General features: G+C 32.9%; 1 protein-coding gene across 2 annotated transcripts in view; it reads left to right on the top strand.

Annotated features, from left to right (window-relative positions):
• The window catches only part of LOC128172196 (4-galactosyl-N-acetylglucosaminide 3-alpha-L-fucosyltransferase 9-like), a 78,277-nt gene extending 57,644 nt beyond the window's left edge, over positions 1-20,633 (top strand). For both annotated transcript variants that reach the window (XM_052837977.1, XM_052837979.1), the window contains one exon: positions 18,744-20,633. In XM_052837977.1, coding sequence (XP_052693937.1) covers positions 18,755-19,885 — 1,131 coding nt within the window. In that variant the 5' untranslated portion in view covers positions 18,744-18,754 and the 3' untranslated portion in view covers positions 19,886-20,633. The remainder of the gene's footprint in view (positions 1-18,743) is intronic.
• Positions 20,634-21,709: the final 1,076 nt, after the last annotated feature.

Genomic DNA, 21,709 nt, shown 5'->3' with positions numbered 1-21,709 from the left:
TTATTACTCGTAGCTTATCAACGGCTGATCGTCGACAGAAGTGTGGCTGTCAGAATTTCCTCGTAAACGATTCACACGAGAACATATCCCTCCTTATACAAATATGTAGTATTGTTCCCTGTGCATGTTCATATGTTTCACAGTAACTTGAAAATGCACATGTGTACACCGAAAGAATACACAACTTCTCTTCTGCATTACGGCTCTCTCTTTTCTACAATGCCGTTCGTTACTGTTTACATTCGGCGCGCGCGCGGGGGTTACAAACAGGGGCGCCCCGACAAATAGTTGCACATAGAACGTTTAAATAATGTGTGTTCATTGAATTCAAAAAAGATGAAAAAAATGAAATAGAATCACAACAATTTATCTAAGACGCAACACAACGTAATGCAGTAAATTCCTGGGCCTTAATGTGGCATTTGTTCGCTTGTGTGTCTATGTAGACATATTAACTCGTTCATGTACGATTCTCACATATTTGTTTTATGAAATTTGAAAAAAAATATAGCACAGAACTTGTTTAATTTGATACCAAATGACATTATTTAATATATTAACAATAACTGAATTAATTTTTTTTCATAAAATGATAACGATTTTTGCTATCAGAAAAATACGTGTATGAGCTGCTGACCCCTAATTATAGGGGCCAGCCCTTTTTTCTTAATTTTAAATGAAAGCTCTCGTTATTCTAAACAACTTTTGTTCTATATGTATTAACAAAACATTTTTAGTTTAAAGGTTATAATACAAAAAGCAACAAAATTTCAGCCCCGAAAAAATCTTAAACTTTGGCGACAAATAGCTCAAAAACTAACAAAGAAATTACCAAAATTTTCATGCCAGCAAAACTATAAAATGTTACCGACAATTTCGCCAAATTTCATGCATCTATCATCTGTAGTTCCCGAGATCAACTCTGGACAAAAGACCCCCCAAATTTCAATTAAAGGGCAATAACTCATAACCGGAAGTGAATTTTAAAAATTTGAAAAAAACGTCTAGAGATATTATTATCATCTACATACCCTGAAAGTTTCATAGCAATCAGACAAAAAATGTTCGAGAAATCTCGTGCACAAAATTTGCGGGAAAAAAAAAAATAATAATAAGAAACAGTAGAATAACAGAAGGGTTTTCCGTTGAAAAACGGAAAACCCTAAAAAAAACAATAGAATAACAAGAGGGTCTTCCGTTGAAAACGGAAGACCCTAACTAGACACGATCTCGTTGCGAGCAACGAGGAGGTCTTCCGTCCGATTTTTAGAAGGTGAAATGACGTCATCGACTTTAATTTTCGACAACAAAACATGATATGGAAAAAGGGGTGAAGTACTAATGCTTTTCTGTAATGCTTTTTATAAGTTCTCTAACGTTGCTTTTTTAAATACCTGCATTTCTTCCAATTGAAATAGAAAAGCTTAAATTATTTTACCTCTGGCCCCTAATATCCTAGTTAGGTAACGCATGAGAAAATCATTATATTGTTGGGATATATAAACGTATTATACATAAAGTCTGTCCCAAGATATTTTTGCCACACATTTTCTCAAATTATTCGACATTTGTAAATATCTCTTGATTCACACGACGTTCATTCGATAGTATGAAAAAATCCCAAGACTTCCCTTTTGTAACGCCCCCTTCTAGGTTGTCAGGTTTCAATACACGGCTAAAAAAAGAAAGTCTACGGGGATTTTGCATTGCATCAGCCATTATAAAGCCCGAATGACAACGTTGAAAAATTGTGCTAGATATTCCGTGAGACTTCTGAATTGAGAAGAGATGTAAACATTTCCCATCATTAATCTCCGTAGGAAATCTGTTTTCGATTTTGTGAATATTTACGAAGGAAAAATAGTAATTTCTTAATGAAGTTTAACCCCCTAAAACGTTAGTACCTAATTACGTAACACATGATAAAATCAATAGATTTCTTGGATACATAACAGTTGAGATCGACACAAAATTTAAAATTTTGATTAATTCATGTGATTTTGAATGACCACAGTTGTGAATGGAATTGTAGATCATTTTGGAGAATAAGCGGGTATTGAACATAATTAATGCACATGATCAAGCATACTAGTATGACAAATAAAGTGTCTTACACATGTAAATCTTAATGTTAAAGCTGCTTGATCCAATTTTCAATAAAATAATTGTACGATTTTAAACGATGGTTATGCTAAGTACTTGTATGTGTGCAATAATATACGTTGCAGTAGTTTTCCCGGTCAATTAAGCCATATTTCAATGCAAAAATTATGTAAATGTTAAAACTCGTTTAATCCGGATGTTGGGTATTACGGCATTATTCAGCCCCCTGACATTTTCCCATCATTTTTGTTTAAAAAAAATTGTGCAATCCGGATCTTGTCTATTCTGTAAACCGGCGAAATGAAAAAACATTATGCTTATAATTAGTGAGAGTTATCTCCCATAGTCCGTCTACTTATCAATCGGTCGGCCTTCTGCGAGATATTTTAAATGCTCAATTATCGACCATTTTTTTTGTCGTTGCTATTGATTTAAATAACTGTAAATATTAGATCTAAACTAGCAAATCATTTCAGTTAATACCGTAAAGTCTTGTTATGAATTGCAAAAATTAGATAATTAGATTATAGTTCACCCCATTTTTTAAGGCCGTGTTTCAGGATACTGTGAGAGTAAGACTGCCGATAATGTTTGGTATTCCCGTTGTATGGCTACACGTACTGAGTTGCATATTATTCTGTCAAAATGCTCAATTTTTAAAAATAAAATTCTCATTATATTAATATTTATCCATTGTTTCCCTGCATCATAACAGTTCTCGCCATCAGGTGTTTCAGCCACCTGTTGACTTGTTAATGTTTTGTTTAACAATTTACGGTTAAGCATGCATTTTTCAGGTAAATCGGATGCTTGAAAAATTATCAATAACGATGATTTGATTCAAAAAGTATTTCAATCGTATGTATTCCGTTATGGATTTATTGTTTCCAAAAAAAAATTTAAAATGAAAATTGGTACCGTATAAATAAGATCGATGAAATCTAATATATTTCAGAACAATTTAAAATTTTACAAGAATACACGGTCAGGACCTACTGCATTAAATACTTAAATTAATTTGCAACAATGTCCTCTAAACCGGATGTTGCCTAATCCGGCCATTTTTTTCAGAACCACCCTCCGCCGGATTAGACAATTTTTGGTGTATCCACAAAATATTCGACATAAAAGGGTTTTGCGTTATTTCGCCTCGTGATTAAACTGGCCCCTTACGTCGAAGCTAGTATGATTGTATTACGACTTTGACATCTGTCTTTTTTTAAATAATCTATTATAACATATGAAATATCCAGTAAGACTATTTAAACAAAAATAAAGCAGTGTACATTTTTTCATTAATAGTTTTTATGTTTACGTTGCTTATAATCATTGCAAAACATGCAGGATGAATAAACCCAATCATTCGAAGGATGAAACCCACGGTTTTCTTTTTTAAACATTCCGATGATGTATTTTGGGGGGGTTTTTTGTATGCCCAAAATTTATTTTTATTTACTTTGAATATTTCTAACGTTGAAGGAAGAGCAATTCCGTGAAAATACATCTGTAACTTTTTAAGATCATTCATTTGGTTTGCAAGGAAAATTATTTGATAATGTAATAGCCGACAAATCGGAAGATGCAGCTTAAAGAAATTTCTCAACTTATTATACCTCGAAACGTTATTTCAAATCAGGCACCAAACAATAAAGAGAAATCGAAATAATCGACGGATATAAATGTTAAAGTATTCTTATGATAAAAATTTGTATTTTTGGCAAACATAAATTAATAATTTTTTATCTCCTACAAGATATAATCGCACCTATGTTTTGTATCCATCTCCTTTAAACTCTTTTTAGCCAAACCTGTCAAAATTCGTGGTCGTTTCACCCTCTTGTTGTAAACCCCGCTGAAATGTTCACCATCGATTCGCTGTTGAACGAAAGACTCGACTAGAAAAACTTGCTGCATGGGCCGTCTAACATTACTAGTTTTAATGATGAATTCAGAAACTTATAGATTTCAAAAAGTGTCATTTTTTGTTTAGTTACATGAACATTGCCATTCATGCACATACAACTTGTACAAAATAAGTTATATGTTATTCAACCGGTGTTTGAAATTTAAGGCCGTTCTTGAAATATTTGGGAGAGAAATTTTAGGGGTCATCCTTTCATCTTTTTATCGGACCCGTGTAACAAAATTTGAGCCATTTTCGAATAAATGTGTGCACAAAAATCGTTAATAAAAGAAAGCAGGTAACGAGAGTTTTTAACAGGGGAGCAGGGAGTGCTTTAAAATTCATATTTACTTGTATTAATTTACCTTGTAAAATTATCAATCAAAGGCATTAGTTAACTGCTATTGCCTGATTGGCGAATTTGATTTGCCTATTGACTCCATGACATCTACAATTTCGCTTAGTTAAACGTAAACATTTTTAAAAATATATATATAAGCATGTACTCCAATCAGGTGCTGTACTTTACAGAACGCTAAAAAATTACGCGATTGCCGAGCGCTTCTTTTTTGGGAAAAATAGTCCTAAACAGACAGCAAATACTGTACATAATACAGCATACAGACGTTTTTATTAATATATATATAATTTATGTATCAAATATTTAAGTGTGCTTCAATATACAAATTTTAAAGCCAATTCTATTTTTAACCATGTGTTCTCTACTCGATTTTCAACTGTCCGAATACAATCAAAATATTTACAATGAATGCACATGTACATAAACTTTTTAAAACTCACATATTCTTTCAGAATCAAAAATAAAATTTGATTAATAAATAAATAAAATCAGCAATTAGTATGCTTTTTAATGAATCTGACAACCATTGAGAAGAGGTTATACCAATATTGTGACCCTTATTATTTTACGGCCTGAATGTAAATAATACTTCAACTTCTTTAAAAATGGTTAGTTTTATCGTGCCTGCACCTACCGAACGCTTTTTAAATATATTTCAACTTTTACTTACTACATCCTGCTGAACTCTCTCTCTCTCTCTCTCTCTCTCTCTCTCTCTCTCTCTCTCTCTCTCTCTCTCTCTCTCATAACTCATAAAAAATTCTAATACTTTGTTAGACAAATGAAGAATCACATTATCATAGATTACAGATACGTATGTGAATATCGCCTATATTTTGTTGAAATTGGTAGTGTAATGCATTTAATTCTCAGCAGCAAAATGTCACAAATAAACATAGATGAATTTATTTACATTTCAAATCGTACGACTGTAAAACGTATTATATTCATTGATGGCAGTTTTTTCCTTTATTTTACGAACTATGATTTAAATCAATGGTTTGATGCATCGTTGACCGATATCATTGGAAATGAAAATAACAACGAATCAATGAGCATTGAAATGTGTGATAACGTATAAACACGAGAAGCATGTGTCCTACAGCGAATCGGCTGTCCACTAGCGCGGCTTCTCCTCGGCCCGTGTTATGAAAATGTACACTGACTCAACGTGGTGGATTTGAAATGTTTGCAGTTTGATAACTAAATTTTATTTTCCAACAATAAAACTATTTCATGACATAGACAAGATCACAAAGAACGCCCTTTTTTTTCAATGACAGCAATACATCGTAGGTAATGGTATAATCTTTCTCCATTTACTCTGTAATATCGTTTAAATCTGAATTCTTTTTGTTTGCAGCAAAATAAATAAACCCGTGTGTGCATTTCAGCAAGGCGCATATCTTGTGTATTGGATAACGGCCGGTAGACTGCTCGCTAGTCCAGCCGCGACCCATTTCCTCGGCCGCCGGCAAGGATCGGATACGTATAATTGTTTACATACATGAGGCTCGGAATACAGCTAGCTAGATTTTAAATGCGACTCAAATACATTGCATAGAAGTAATTCTTTTACCCATAATGTGTTTCCTTAGAAAAGAATTAAACTGTTTCAACACTTTCCGAATGCAAGTTAGTACACTGTCTGTGGTAGTAGGTAAAGGTATAATCTTTTTTATTTCCTATTAAAATCACTAAAATCGGAAGTTTAGTGTTTGCAGCTACATATAAAAACCCATGTGTGCATTACAGCAAGACGCAAATCTTGTGTATTTGATAACGGCAGACCCGCTCGCTATAGCTAGTCCAGTCGTGACCTATTTCCTCGGCTGCGGACAAGGGTGGATACGCAACTGTTCACATACACAGCTCGGAATACAGCTAGATTTTAAATGCGACTCAAATGCATTGCATAGAAACAGTTCTTTTATCCATAATGTGTTTCACTAGAAAATAACTAAAATGTTTCCGTATGTAAACCGGTACCCTTTATGTCAGTTATGCGCACAAATACCCCGTTTATTTGCCAAATAAAACACAAATACATGGTAACAAGTCTGGCTTTTTTCACTCATATTACGCAATACCCGAACAAAATATTATTGTTACGACATTAATAAGATCATAATGAACAACTTTTGCTGCGACAGCCATATCGAAATCTTAATCAATTTTGAGTTATAAAGTGAAAACTTTGAATTGTTCTAGGCCCTTAATTTGTGGGGCAAGCCCCTTTTTTGAGGTGTCAAACAAAAGATCTTGTAAATATAATTTTTTTTCTTCTATATGTCTTAACAAAATATTTGTGAGAAAAAAGATAATCTAAGAAAACCAGGCAAAATCACAACACTTTTTTAATCTCATTTTTTGAGCCCTACCGAGCTTTAGCGCCTTTTGTGCCTGAAAATTGTTAATGCCTTATTACATATCTACAATCTTTCGTCTATCATTCCTGAAATTTTGAACTAAATGTCTTTTGTAGTTTTTGATAACTCTCTTGGACAAGCCGACACTCTGAAAATCAAGAAAACGTCGATATTTCAAAAACGGAAATGACGTCATCAACCAAAAAAATTTCCGATCAAGTTTAAACTAATGTCAGTAAGATCTGAAAATTTTATTGAAATCGCTCAAACAGTTTCCGAGTAATCGCTGACACAAAATCGGTAAGAAAAAAAAAGGAGAAGAATGAGAAAAAAAAACCGAAGAAAAACAATAAGGTCTTCCGTTGGAAACGGAAGACCTTAATAATAATAAAAAGAAACCGAAGAATAACAAGAGGGTCTTCCGTTGGAAACGGAAGACCCTAAAAAAAACAGTAGAATAACAAGAGGGTCTTCCGTTGAAAACGGAAGACCCTAATAATAACTAGAGCAAAGCTCGTTGCAAAGCAACGAGTGGGTCTTCCATTAATGTCAGAAGTAAAGCTGGAAGTTCCTGTCAGAAGCAGAGCTCTTAAACCAACAACAAGAGTAACGAAAATAAAAAAGATGAAAAAATCGAATTATTCCTGGTACGACTTAACAAAATACGAATGATTTTAAGTACGACTTAACAAAAACATTTCCGATTTCAAGAACGACTTAACAAAAAAAATCCGAATGTGTTCAAGTACGACTTAACAATTATTTTTGGTACGAGTTAATTTTACTTTGAATATTACGCTATTTTTTAAACCAAGGAAGCGGAATCAAAATTTCCGGAAAAATCAAAGTTTAAACCCCGATATCTCTGTTATGCATCGTCCGATTTTGAAACGGCTTTCAGTGTTAGATTCAGCTTAATAAGCTCTACAAAACACATTTTCGTTTTTGATTTGATCAGAAAATTCATTTTTTCGAAAAATTTGTTTCACTTCCGGTTTCGACCGGAAGTGACAAAATAATTTTTTCTGTACATTTGCCATAAGTCAATCCGCAGATTTATAATCACAGAAAATTTCAAGTCTTTATAAACAACCGTTTACGAGAAAAGTGCTGGACAAAATCACTTTTTGAAAATTTTTAAAATGATGTAACTAGAAACCGGAAGTGACTTAATGACTAAAAGTTTGAAGGCTTCAAGGGACAAGAAATTAAAATAATCCCTGAAAATTTCTTGCAAATTGGTTGAATAGTTTTTGAGATATAAAGCAAAAAAGAAGTCAGAAGGAAAAACAAGAAGAATAATAATAATAAACTAGAGCAAAGCTCGTTGCAAAGCAACGAGTGGGTCTTCCGTTAATGTCGGATGTAAAGCTGGAAGTTCCTGTAAGAAGCAGAGCTCCTAAACCAATAACAAGAGTAACTAAAATAAAAAGATGAAAACAATCGAATTATTCCTGGTACGACTTAACAAAATCCGAATCATTTTAAGTACGACTTAACAAAAACCTTTCTGATTTCAAGAACGACTTAACAAAAAAATCCGAATGTGTTTAAGTACGACTTAGCAATTATTTTTGGTACGAGTTAATTTCACTTTAAACAAAACGCTATTTTTTAAACCAAGGACGCGGAATCAAAATTTCCGGAAAAATCAATTTTTAAACCCCGATATCTCTGTAATGCATCGTTCGATTCAAAAACGGATTTCAGTTTTGAACTCAGCATGAAAATTACTGTAAGATACGTACGTAAAATTTTTAAAATTGAAAAACATGAAAATTCAAAAAAATTGGTTTTGCTTCCGGTTTCAACCGGAAGTGTCCGAATTGAGTTTCCAGCCTTATGTCATAAGTAAAACGATTGTTCTACCTTCTCTGTAAATCTCATAGCTTTATCTTAAATCAAAAATGAGAAAAGCTCCGGACAAAATCACTTTTTAAAACGTGAAAAACGTCAATATCTGACGAAATTGATGACGTCATCAAATAATTTTTTCATATCATAGAGATCTTTTAGATACACATTACACCTGTAAATTTTAAAACAATCGATGCAAGCGTTTTTGAAATATTTGAGTTGGAAAAAAAATAAAAAGAATAATAATAATAAGAATAAGAAAAAAAAGAAACCGTAGAAAAACAAAAGGGTCTTCCGTTGAAAACGGAAGACCCTAAAAAAAACAATAGAATAACAAGAGGGTCTTCCGTTGAAAACGGAAGGCCCTAATAACAAGAGGGTCTTCCGTTGGAAACGGAAGACCTTAATAAACTAGACACGATCTCGTTGCCAGCAACGAGGAGGTCTTCCGTCCGATTTTAGAATGTGATATGACGTCATCGGCTTTCATTTTCGACAAAAAAAACATGATCTGGAAAAGGAGTTGAATACCAATGCTTTCCTATAATGCTTTTTATAAGTTCTCTTACGTTGCTTTTTTTAAAATACTTGCATTTCTTCCAATTGAGAAAAGATTAAACTTTTTTACCTCTGACCCCTAAAATCCCTATTAAGGTAACGCATGAAAAAATCATTATTTTGTTAGGATATATAAAGGTATTATACCTAATTTTGCTCTTTTATCCTATCACAAAACATAAAAGACTTAGGCTCATCTTGATCCTTAAATTGGAGGAGTCAATCCATTTTTTCTTAATATCAAATGAAAGATCGTTTAACTTTAAACACATTTTGTTCAACAAGTGTTTAGAAATTCATTACCGTGTGAGAGAAAGTTTTTTGGGCCGATCCCTTATCCTCTTATAAGGGCTGTTTAAGGACATTTTGAAAGTTGAATATTATTTAGTGTAGCATTTTGAGCATCTTTTTTCCATACTGCATTTCCAAAGATTTTTCTTTTCTGATATATGGCTGATTAATTTTTCTGATATTTGACCTCTGGAAACCTATAATTACATAACGCATGATAAAATCATTACATTGCTTGGATACATAACTGTAAGGTAACATATCTGCTTTTATGACCTTTCACAAATTATCTTTCAGTAAAGAGCTCATGATGAACAACTTTAGAGCCGTCTGGTCCTCTAACTAGATAGACAAGCCCCCTGTTCTTGATATCAAATGAAAAATCAAATATCAAATTATATCTGGGTGATCAAAATTTTGGACGTTTGACCCCTTAAAACCTAATCACCTAACTACGTAACACAGGATAAAATCAATAGATTCCTTGGATACATAACAGTTGGGATTAATTCAAAATTTTCTTTAACTCTCGTGATTATGAATGATAACAGTTGTGAATGGAATTGGTGACCCCCCTTTTTTTTTTTTAGAATAAACATGTACTGAAAATAATTGATGTACAGTGTCGTGTCGTGTTTTTGACTACGCTTGTATAGGGGGAATTCTATAACTCGCTTGCAGTGTGAGGACCCGTTTTGCAATGTCCAGTCCAAAAGGTTTGGGACGATTGCACTGAAATCAGAACAGGGAAGCATTAAGACAATTAAAAGATGATGTTTATTGTTGCAGGTCTCCGATTAGAATGTGAACATGATATTAGTCACCAGGCACAATAAAAATTATGACACTATCTGCATTACGCATTACAAATGTGGGTGCCCTAGCCTACCTAACACTGGTGACTATCAGAGTGATTAAACAAAATAAAAACACTCACTCTGTATAAAAAAATATAAACAATGACATTTTCATTAATAAAAAATAAGGTAAACAATTGTCGAGGAAATTCGAACTTATAGAAGTAAATAGAGTTAACAGTTAATCTAATGAACGAGGCTTTACACCAACGAAGCGGTAATTCAAACAATGCATAAATTTATAAACTTACGATATAAAAGTTAACTGTTGCATCGCTGTGCAGTAAACCAATTTTAAACTCAAGAACCAACAATGGAATAACTATTTCCGAGTTTGTAAGAAGAAATAAAGTGCAAGGGCCGCAGGTGTCAGTTATGAATCAATAAACAAAAATAATATAATTAACTGATTAAAATAATGAATTCATAGATTAAGACAGAATTGTAACTAAAGTTAACAATTTAAAATAGAAAAAACAAGGTTTAAATCAAATATAGCTCGACTAAGAAAATTAATGAAGTAAATCAAAACTCTAACTTAGACGAAAGCTCAAATTTCTTACAAACACATTAAACTTGAAAATGTCATGAAAAACTTTTATGCATTTAAAAATATAGAAATGATTAAACTTTTAAAATAAACTTTAAATTAAAAAGAAGTAACATAAACCATATTTTACCTGAAATCAGAACAGGGAAGCCTTTAGACAATTAAAAGATGATGTTTATTGTTGCAGGTCTCCGATTAGAATGACCAAGGTAGGGTACGCTATCTCAATCGGAGACCTGGGCTTCCCTGATCTATTTCAGCCAATCAAAATTTAGATGCTTTGTTCGGACACAATTTTGGTAATTAAAAATTAACCCACGTGACACTGATCTCTGGACACTGGTCATATAGAAATAATTACGTTAACGTAGTTAATCCCCTAACAAAGAAAAATCTGCTGACACCTGAGCACATCTTGATCTTGACACTATGTAAAAATGATAAGAGGAAACCTTAATAACAATTATAAACACCGTAACACCCATATGTAAATTAACTTGGTCGTCGGACTAATAAATTACATAATACGACATTTTTGTGACCTTGTTACTCCGCATACCTAACAGGATAAGTTTTGATAAGTAATTAGACAACCTTTAGGTATTTACTTTGAACAGCGTTGCTTTGTAAAAAAAAAACAACTGCAACTGTTGGATATGCCGAAAACGACTTTTAAAGTAAACATTATATTCAACATTTTGTAATGAATTTTGAATTAAAAGAAAAATGCAATAAATGTGAACATTGCTGTAAACCATAAACCTGAACAAAATATTGAGATCAATACAACAAATTTACTACTCTACTTTATCCAACAAACTATGACTAAAAATTCCTCTACTAATATTCTACACAAAACAATTTAACTCATATATATTTAATTAAACACACATAGACTGTTAATAAACATATCTGTCTTTTCTGATATATTTCATTTTTTTCAAATAAAATATACAACATGACTACTTTCCCCCTTGCTCCAAGGAGCAAGGTGAAACATTACACTGGTATATAACCAAGAGAAAAAAATAAAACAAAGACTATTATATATACCTACAATTAACTATGTACAACAGCAAAGTATTGAGGGGAGTAAAAAAAATACATGTTATAAGTGATTCTTTAGAGAGAAAAAAAAATGATATACAATAACCTTGAGTTAAGTCTAATGATATACGAAACCATGAAAATACCATCACATTATATAAAAAAATTGACTGAATACAAGAAAAAAAGTTAAGAGAAAAAAAACAAAAACAAAAAATATGCTGTTAAGCTTGTTAATTTGGATAAACAAAATTTGGTTAGTAACAAAGAAAACAAGTCTGGTAACGTTTTGTGATTCTATTTTTTTTCTGATAATTTTGGAGAAAAAAAAAATTTGTTTAACATTTAACCAATCCAATAATGAAAATTATCAAACTAAAAGGAACTAGGAGAAATTTAAAGTTAATTATTTGTTTGTTTGTTAGTCATTGAAAGAAATTGCCCAAAAATAATAATGTATTTATTGCAAGTGGAATGCATATTTGTTGTGAATAATGATTACGTAAGCTCTGAAGGGTTGTTTTAAAATGTTGTGTAACTTGTAATGTAAGAACGGATTGACAGAAAATTTGTGAGGGATTTGTATGGTTGTTTGTGTTTGTTTATCTGTAACAGAGAACTCGGACCATTTAGTAATTACTTTACAAGACGGAAAATTTGATACTGAAACATCAGAAATGATTGGTTTGGTTATGACATAGTATGAAGGACAGAGTGATAAACGGGTAATAGGAACTATAACACAGTTTCCACCGGAGGTTAACTCTAGTGCTATAATTGACCCTTTCTGCGACTTAGATTTGTACAATAGATATAGTACAATTAAAAGGATAACCAAAACAATTACCGATATGATGACTGAAGCATGTACCCAAGTAAATTCAATAAATACACCAGAAGTCTCTTTAAGAGTTGCTTCATTACTGGGCTTTCTATATATAAATGAAGGGACATTTTGAGAAGATGCATGGTGCACCTCCTTCAAAATTAACAAGGTGGTACAAATTTTCCTCACCTTGATACATAATACAATACATTACACAAAACATATACCTGCTAAACTTAGAGAAGCTAAGGTAATGATATCTGAAGTATTAGGCCACTCTTGAGGAATTTCAATCTGACCGTCTAACATGGGTTCAGCAAGATACTTTCTGATCCTTCTTAACTGCATTAGCTATTTTCTTAAGATTTAAATGAGCTTTGTGGTCATTGGCTAAAACATCATGCATTGTATGATTGTAAAAGATGAATTCTGGGATAGACATATTTATAGGGGTCGGGAAGAAGGTGTTTCCATATATTTGTTGTAGGGAAGGTTCATCAAAGAATTGTTGCAAAAGGGCTAAATTTACAGGATGAACAACAGAAAAATTTGATACATTCTCATAACAACTGACCAAACGTGGTGCGAAAAACAATGTTTCTGTAGACAACGAACATCTACAGGGAATATGGAATATACAAAAAGCACAACCTTTCAAAACCCTCTTTTCACTGGGACAATCAAGAACAACTGTAGGTGTATTGTACAATAAAACCGAAGTAGAAGACAATTCTATAATATTAGAATTTAACACCTTTTGAAGATACCTAAAATTACATAATTCCTTAACCTTGAACATTGTTTGCAAATAACGCTATGGTACAATCAGGAACAGTTATTGGGGATTGAGGCCAATTAGAAAAACACAAGATTAATGTACCATGAACACAATCAGGCAAATCCTGAGAATTTAAAGACAAAAAATAATCATGATGAGGGGTAATTGCAAAATAATCTGACAGTGACAAAAGTTGGGTTGCTTGCATCTTAGAGGTGACATTTTCTGAAGTTGGTACAGGTAGACTGATTACTTTGTATAGCTTCAGTGGAATTCTCTGAGAGGAAATAGGAAATTTCACTGTTACAAATAAATCATTATTGTGACGAGCAAAAAGGAATTTATTACTTGAGTAATAAAATGAAGAATCCAATTAAATCAAATAAAATTTTTGGTAAGACTTTCGAAGTTTATGCCGAATACTTGAGAGGACCTCTGCCAAAATGTGTTTTGGAATCAAAAATGGGCTAATTTTTCCTTCTAAGAGACTTTCTACTGCATTTTCTAACTTTGCAAAATTTGTTCTATGTAAAGAAGCTTGATTAACCTGATTAATGAGGATTTCAGAGAAATTAGTGAAAGCAGACTCAAGATCAAACAATGTGTTGTTAAAAGAGGTTGCTACACTGGTTATATAGTCAGAATTAGCCTTGATACCATGCACTAAATTTTTCATACGTTTATCGGTTAGTGATATAAAAGAGGAAAGATGAGCACCATGTTGTTCTAAAGCTTCAGCTAATTTCTCTTTCGATTCAAAGCATTAATATGACCAGACAAAATGTTAACGTCATCCATGGTTGCTGTACCAAAAATACTTTTTGACAAGGAACCAATAAAGGGTTACAAAGCGCGTGTTTGACGTTGATTGCTTGTAATTTTAGTTTGAGGGATCATGTTATGAATAGATTTAATAGTTTCATTAAATTGTAAAAGAGTTTCCTCATGCAAACCATGGATAAAGTTAGCCAAGTTGTTGAGTAGTAAACAAGAAGTAATACTGTGAGTAGTACTAAGTGAACAAAATGGAACCTTATTGACCTTAAATCTAGCAGGCAACGGAATATGAAAAGTATGCAGCCAGTACTCTTGAGCTAACATCATGTTTGACTGTTCTTGAAAAATGACACCATAGTTGATTCGCTGTACCACATTGTAAGAAGACGGATCCACTTGATTTGCCTGGGCCATTACCATACACAGGGACAATATCATGAATACTCCAAACATGTAATGTTGAATTCCAAAGTTTCCTACAAAGTTATGAGAAAGGGAAAAAGAACTTTAATGATGTGATGTGAAAGATGTAGTCATGTTGTATATTTTATTTGAAAAAAATAAAATATATCAGAAAGGACAACAGGATCATGCATGTGACAAAGAACGTGTCTTACACATGTAAATCTTAATGTTAAAGCTGCTTAGTCCCGATTTTCAATAAAATAAGTGTACGCTACTAAACGATGGTTTAAACAGGCTAAGTATGTTGGCAATAACATACGTTGCAGTAGTTTTTTCCCGTAAATTAAGTCATATTTCAATAATAAAAAAAAATAATGTACATGTTGAACCTCGTTGAATCCGGATATGTGTATTCCAGAATGCTGTCCAATCCGGCGACATTATTTTGACATTTTCCTTTCATTTTTGTTTAAAATGTTGTGCAATCCGGATCCTGCCTATTCTGTAAACCGGCGTTATGAAAAAAAACTCACTAATAATAATTAGTAAGAGTTATCTCCCGGCCACTTATCGATTGATCGGCCTTCTGCAAGATAGTTAATTAATTTATCGACCAATTTTTCTGTCGTTGCTATTGATTTAAACAAATGTGATTATAGATCCAAACTAGCAACTCATTTCAGTTTATACCGTTAAGTCTTGTTATATAAAATACGCATTTTTGCAAAAATTAGATAATTAGGTTATAGTTCATCCCATTTTTTTAGGCCGTGATTCAGGATGCTGCGGGAGTAAGACTGCCGATATCGTTTGTTATCCCCGTTGCATGGTTACACATACAGAGTTGCATATTACTCTGTCAAAATGCTCAATTTTTTTTTATAAGATTCTCATTCTTATTAATATTTATCCATTGTTCCCTGCATCAAAACAATTCTCGCCATTAGGTATTTCAGCCATCCGTTGACTTGTTAATGCTTGTTTAACAACTTCTGGTTAGGCGTGCACTTTTCAGGGATCGAATGTTTTTGAATTTATCAATAAAGATAATTTGATTGAAAAAGTATTTCCATCGTATGTATTCCGTAATGGATTTATTGCCCGGGTTTTCCGAAAAAAATTAAAATGAAAATTGGTACCGTTAATAAAATCGATGAAATCTAATATATTTCAGAAGAATTGAAAATTTTACAAGAATATGCACGATCGAGACCTACTGCATTTAATACTAATTAATTTGCAATAATGTCCTCTAAACCGCCTTATCCGGCCAATTTTTTAGAACCCCCCTCTGAGACAAGGTTTGCTGTACAATGTACAAATCTATTTACAAAATATTTCGCCTTATGTTTAGACTAGCTCCTTATGTCGAAGCTAGTATGCTTGTATTACGACTTTGACATCTTTCCTTTTTATATGATCTATCATAACATATAAAATATACAGCATGACTATTTAAAAGAACAAAAATAAAGCAGTGTATTTGATACTGTAATGGCCGACAAATCGGAACATGCAACTTAAATAGGCACCTAACATTGAAGGGAAATGGAAATATCCAGCGGATCTAAATGTTAAAATATTCTTATGATAAAATTTTGTATTTATGGCAAACATAGATTAATTATTTTTTATCTCCTTTAATATATAATTGCACTTTTGTTTGTATCAATCTCTTTTTAACTCTTTGTCGCCAAATCTGTCAAAACTCGTAGTCGTTTTACCCCCTTGTGTAAACCACGCTGAAATGTTCACAATCCTTGTACCACTTAAGTTGCCTTTTCTCGAACGCTTTTCATTAAATATATTTCAACTGTTACTTTCTACACCCTGCTTAATTCTCTCTCTCTCTCTCTCTCTCTCTCTCTCTCTCTCTCTCTCTCTCTCTCTCTCTCTCTCTCTCTCTCTCTCTCTCTCTGTGTCCTAGACTACAGCGAATCGGTTGTCCACTTGCGCGGCGTCTCCCAGCCCGTGTTATGTAAATGTACCCTCAACGTGCTGGGATTGAAATGTTTTCAGTTTAATAACTAAATTTTATTTTCCAACAATAACACTATTTTATGACATATACAAGATCACAATGAACGCCTTATTTCATTGACAGTCATACTATATATATATATTTTTTAATAACGAGGCCAAAACAGCATTACTTCGTAGGTAATGGTATAATATTTTTTTCATTAACTCTTTTAATATAAGGTTAAAATCGAAATTCTTTGTGTTTGCAGCTACATAAAATAAACACATGTGTGCATTACAGCCAGGCACAAATGTTGTGTATTGGATAACGGTAGACCGCTCGCTAGTCCTGCCGCGACCTGTTTCCTCGGCCGCGGGCAGTGGATCGGATACGTATAATTATTTACATACATGCAGCTCGGAATCCAACTAGATTTTAAATGTGACTCAAATGCATTGCATGAAAGCAGTTCTTTTACCCATATCGTGTTTCCCTAGAAAAGAATTAAACTGTTTAGACAGTTTCCGAATGTAAGCTGGTACACTGTCTATGGTAGTAGGTAGAGGTATAATTTTTCTTTTTTATTTACTATTCAAATCGTTAAAATCGGAATTATTGAGTTTGCAGCTACATAAATAAACCCATGTGTGCTTTACAGCAAGACGCAAATCTTGTGTATTAGAAAACAGCAGACCGCTCGCTAGTCCAGCTAGCCGCGACTTATTTCCTCGGCCGCGGGCAAAGATGTTCACATACACAGCTCGGAATTTAGCTAGATTTTAAATGCGACTCAAATGCATTGCATAGAAGCATTTATTTTTTATCCATAATGTGCTCACTAGAAATAACTTAACTGTTTAAACACTTTCCGTATGTTAACTGGTACCCATTATGTCAGTTATACGCACAAATACCACGTTTATTTGTCAAATAAAACACATATACATGGTAACAAGCTTTTTACTCTCATATTACGCAATAACCGAACAAAATATTATTGTTAGGGCATTAATAAGATCATAATGAACAACTTTTGCAGCGAGAGCCATATTGAAATCTTAACCGTTTTTTAGTTACAGAGCGATTACTTTCAAGAACTTACTTTTCAAGAAAGGCCAGCTCCTTTTTCTTGATGTCAAATGAAAGATCTTTTAAGCATAAATCTTTTTTGTTCTACATGTCTTAACAAAATATTTCCGAGAAAAAAGATAAAGTAAGAAAACTATGCAAAATCACAACACTTTTTTAATTTCATTTTTGGAGCCCTGACGTGCTTCTGCGCTTTTTGCGCTGAACAATTATAAATGCCCTATTGCAAATGTACATTCTTTTGACTATCATTCCTGAAATTTTGAACTCAAAATCTTTTTTAGTTTATGAGATCCTTCGTGGACAAGCCCACCCTCTAAAAATCGTTGAATTGTTAATATCTCAAAACCGGAAGTAACGTACCGATTAAAAAAAAATTTCAATAAGGTTCAGAGCAATATCTATCAGATCGGAAAGTTTCACGTAAATCGGCCAAGTAGTTTTTAAGAAATCATGTACACAAAATTTGTAAGAAAAAAAAAGAATAGGGAAAAAGAAACCGAACGAAAACAATAAGGTCTTCCGTTGGAAACGGAAGACCTTAATAATAAGAAAAGTGAAATAGAAACAATAGAATAATAGTAGGGTCTTCCGCTGAAGACGGAAGACCCTAATTAAAGCCATCGAGGGATTCGGACTAATAACTTTTAGATTCCCAGTAAAAGCTGTAACACATTGTTTTACGCTGTTAAATAGCAACTTTTGGTAAGAAAAAAAGCATAAACTTGATTTTATTGTGTCTTTTGATAGGAAGAACGTCATAATATTGAAATGTCCAATACCACCTAAGATGGATATAGTATATAGTATATATATATATAAAAAGTATAATGTATGATGTTTCATACTTATTACAAACCTACCTTTACTTACAAGAATATAATTCTCAAATCGCCTATGTTTATTAACGAATGATTTCTTTTGGCATTTAATTAGCTGTGTAGATGACCATGAGGAGCATCTCTTAAAAATATTTCTTCAATAACTTACATTATTTGTTTTTCTTTAGGTTCTTCAAGCATGAAGCCTACCAATCTGGCGTTCCTTGTGTTTGGTATCACGGGTATGCTTCTTGTTTTTATTCTGGGATATTTTTCATCGTCAGAAAAAATATATTTCACTGATGTTCATCCACATATAAAGAACAGTGACACACAAACTACTTCATTTAATGCTGAATCAAATTCCATCAATAACAAAACTTTGGTAATCTTGTGGTACAACCTTCCATTTTATTTAAAGTCTTCAGTGACATATTTTCCAGCGAACAAGTGTAGCAATTTTAGATCTACCTGTATATTATCAACCGTTAATTCTGATATACTTAGAAGTAGTGGTGTTATCTTCACTCATTCAACTCTGCCAAGAACTCCTCCCATGAGGAATACATCTCAAGTCTGGATTTTCAATACTCTGGAAAACAAAGCATTCACACATTGGCCAAATAGCGCTTGGGACTATAAATTCGAATGGACCATGTCTTATCGTAGAAATGCTGACGTTTCAAGACCATATGGCAAAATTATAAGACTGGACAAAAGTATACATAGAAATTATTCTGAGGTTTTTCGACAGAAGACAAAATTCGGTGTTTGGATGTCTGGTCACTGCCCTGTCCCATCTCGTCGTAAAGAATACATTGAAAAATTACAGAAGTACATAGATATTGACACGTTTGGATCGTGTGGGAAGAAGAAGTGTGGGAAGAAGAAGTGTGGGACTCGAACTCCTGCTATGAATGATTGTTTGAAGAATTTCTCTAGGGATTATAAGTTTTATTTCTCCTTCGAGAATAATATTTGTAGAGATTACTCCACAGAAAAAGTATTTAACTTCTATCAATACAATTTGAGCATCATACCAGTTGTAAATGGTCCACCTCAAGCACGTGAATATTTACCAAAGGGAACTTTCATAAACACTTTCGATTTTACGTCTCCGGAAAAATTGGCCAAAAAACTTAAAGAAATTGGATCCAGTGAAAAATTATATACTCAATACCTGAGAGAAAAAGATAAATATGGTTCTTTAAATATCTCTGAAATATTTCGCGAGTCAATGTGTTCTGCTTGCAAAAAGCTAGATCAACTAAAGGGTAGAAACATAATAACAAAACCGAAAGTGATTGACGTGTTTAAAAGTGAATGTTAAATGACCATACATTATAACTGATTGTTAACAGTTCTAGTAAACATTTGGAGGGAAAACTCTCACTAACATCATGAACTCATCCTTATAGTTTCTTTATTATTTCTAACATTTTAATTAATCGCTAATTCCCTGAATTTATTAATAAAACAATTTGATGCTCGAAAGGACTTTATTTGATATGGGCCTAAAATGGCCCCCCAAAATGATCATCGTCAATTTACTGTAATTCTTTCATTTCTTTGTACAGATATATATGTGTAGTTTTTACATAATGTCCATTTTGATTCAACTGCCCACAATTTAGAAATATGACGTCGTAAAGACAACCTTTTCCCGCCCTTTTTGCATTTGTAGCATACATTTCAGAAGACATAGAGCGCGTGCTTGTACAAACAAAGTATTTTAACCAGAGATGTATCTAGCCAAGGCTAATAAGTGATAAACAAAATTTCCTTGATCATGCATGCGCTCTTTATTTCCCATTCATAAAAATATTAGAAAAATGTCAATTTTTGGCTGATTTTGATTGAATTATAAGAAATAATGTCACTTCTGACGTCATATAATGCCAGTGAGTGCAAATAAAACAAATAAAAAGGTGAACAATATATTTTACTTCAACACCTCTAAAACATAACATAACAATATGTAACATTTTATTGTACCAGAAATTATGGGGTCAAATTGAACTTTTATTATACGGTTTTTTATATTATTTTTAAGCTTGTATGCTAATTTTTCTTGCAAAATGTAACTTACCCAAAAATAAATCTTCCGACTTTTCATCAATATCTGATGACAGTAAATATCGGAGATGCATTGCTTCAAGATAAGTAGAACAGATTGTACGGGATATACATAGAGAAGAGCCTTGCTCGTAAAACATCTGTTCTGCTTTTTGCTATAAACAATGTCTAATAAGAGTCACTAGAAACTAAAGGTGACTTTCTTATGTTTTCAATTTCGGAAAGACGCAAACAATCGGCATATCCTAAAGGACAAAATACAACAGGTTCGAAGGTTATATACTGTTCCATCACTCTTTCTAAACTTTTCAAACACAATAAACAATACATCCGATGGAATTGGTTCTCTCTTAACGACGGGGTGACTATGTTCTCTGATACAACCTTCTTTCACAAACTTAACAAAGGTGGAATCACAAGGACTAGGTAATCCAGCTAAATCATGAGCCCATTCTTTTGCATAAGAAGCTTTTTCTATATTCGAAGAAGAACCAAAAGTGTTTGCGAGATAAGCTAAATATAATGTTGCACGTACATCATGGCCTGGTAAATTATCAATGGTTGGTTTTTAAGTTCTACAGCCCTTGGTTTTTGAAGTGTGGCTTTTTTTATACTGTATTTTCGGCTTTTGACTTTAGGCAGTAATTCGGTAAGGTCTCCGCAAGCTTAAAAAGAGATGGATCCTGAGCGCTTTCAAATAACGAGTCCACCTGCCAAAAATAATTCTGCAAAACGTATAAGACAGATACCCAATTTAAAGAAACTGTTCAATGAAAGTCATTTGAATATTTACTAAGGTACATGCTATTCTAATCAATGCACATTAACCAAACATCTGCAATACAATTATGTACCAGGACCATAAATCAAAACATATCAAACATCTGCAACACAATCATGTACCAAGACCTAAAATTAAACTAAAACAAACTTCTATATTACAAATACATGTATGTACCAGACTTTAAACAATACGAGTAAATACCTATATACATGTATATTTATATTATTCAGAAGTACATTGATGTACTAGGATTTCCATCAACGTCTGCAGTACCATTCTCCGAGTTCAAGTACC

Source organism: Crassostrea angulata, chromosome 2 (genome assembly GCF_025612915.1).
Source record: "Crassostrea angulata isolate pt1a10 chromosome 2, ASM2561291v2, whole genome shotgun sequence".
NCBI classification, from domain to species: domain Eukaryota; kingdom Metazoa; phylum Mollusca; class Bivalvia; order Ostreida; family Ostreidae; genus Magallana; species Magallana angulata.
This window is presented reverse-complemented; position numbering and strand designations above follow the sequence as displayed.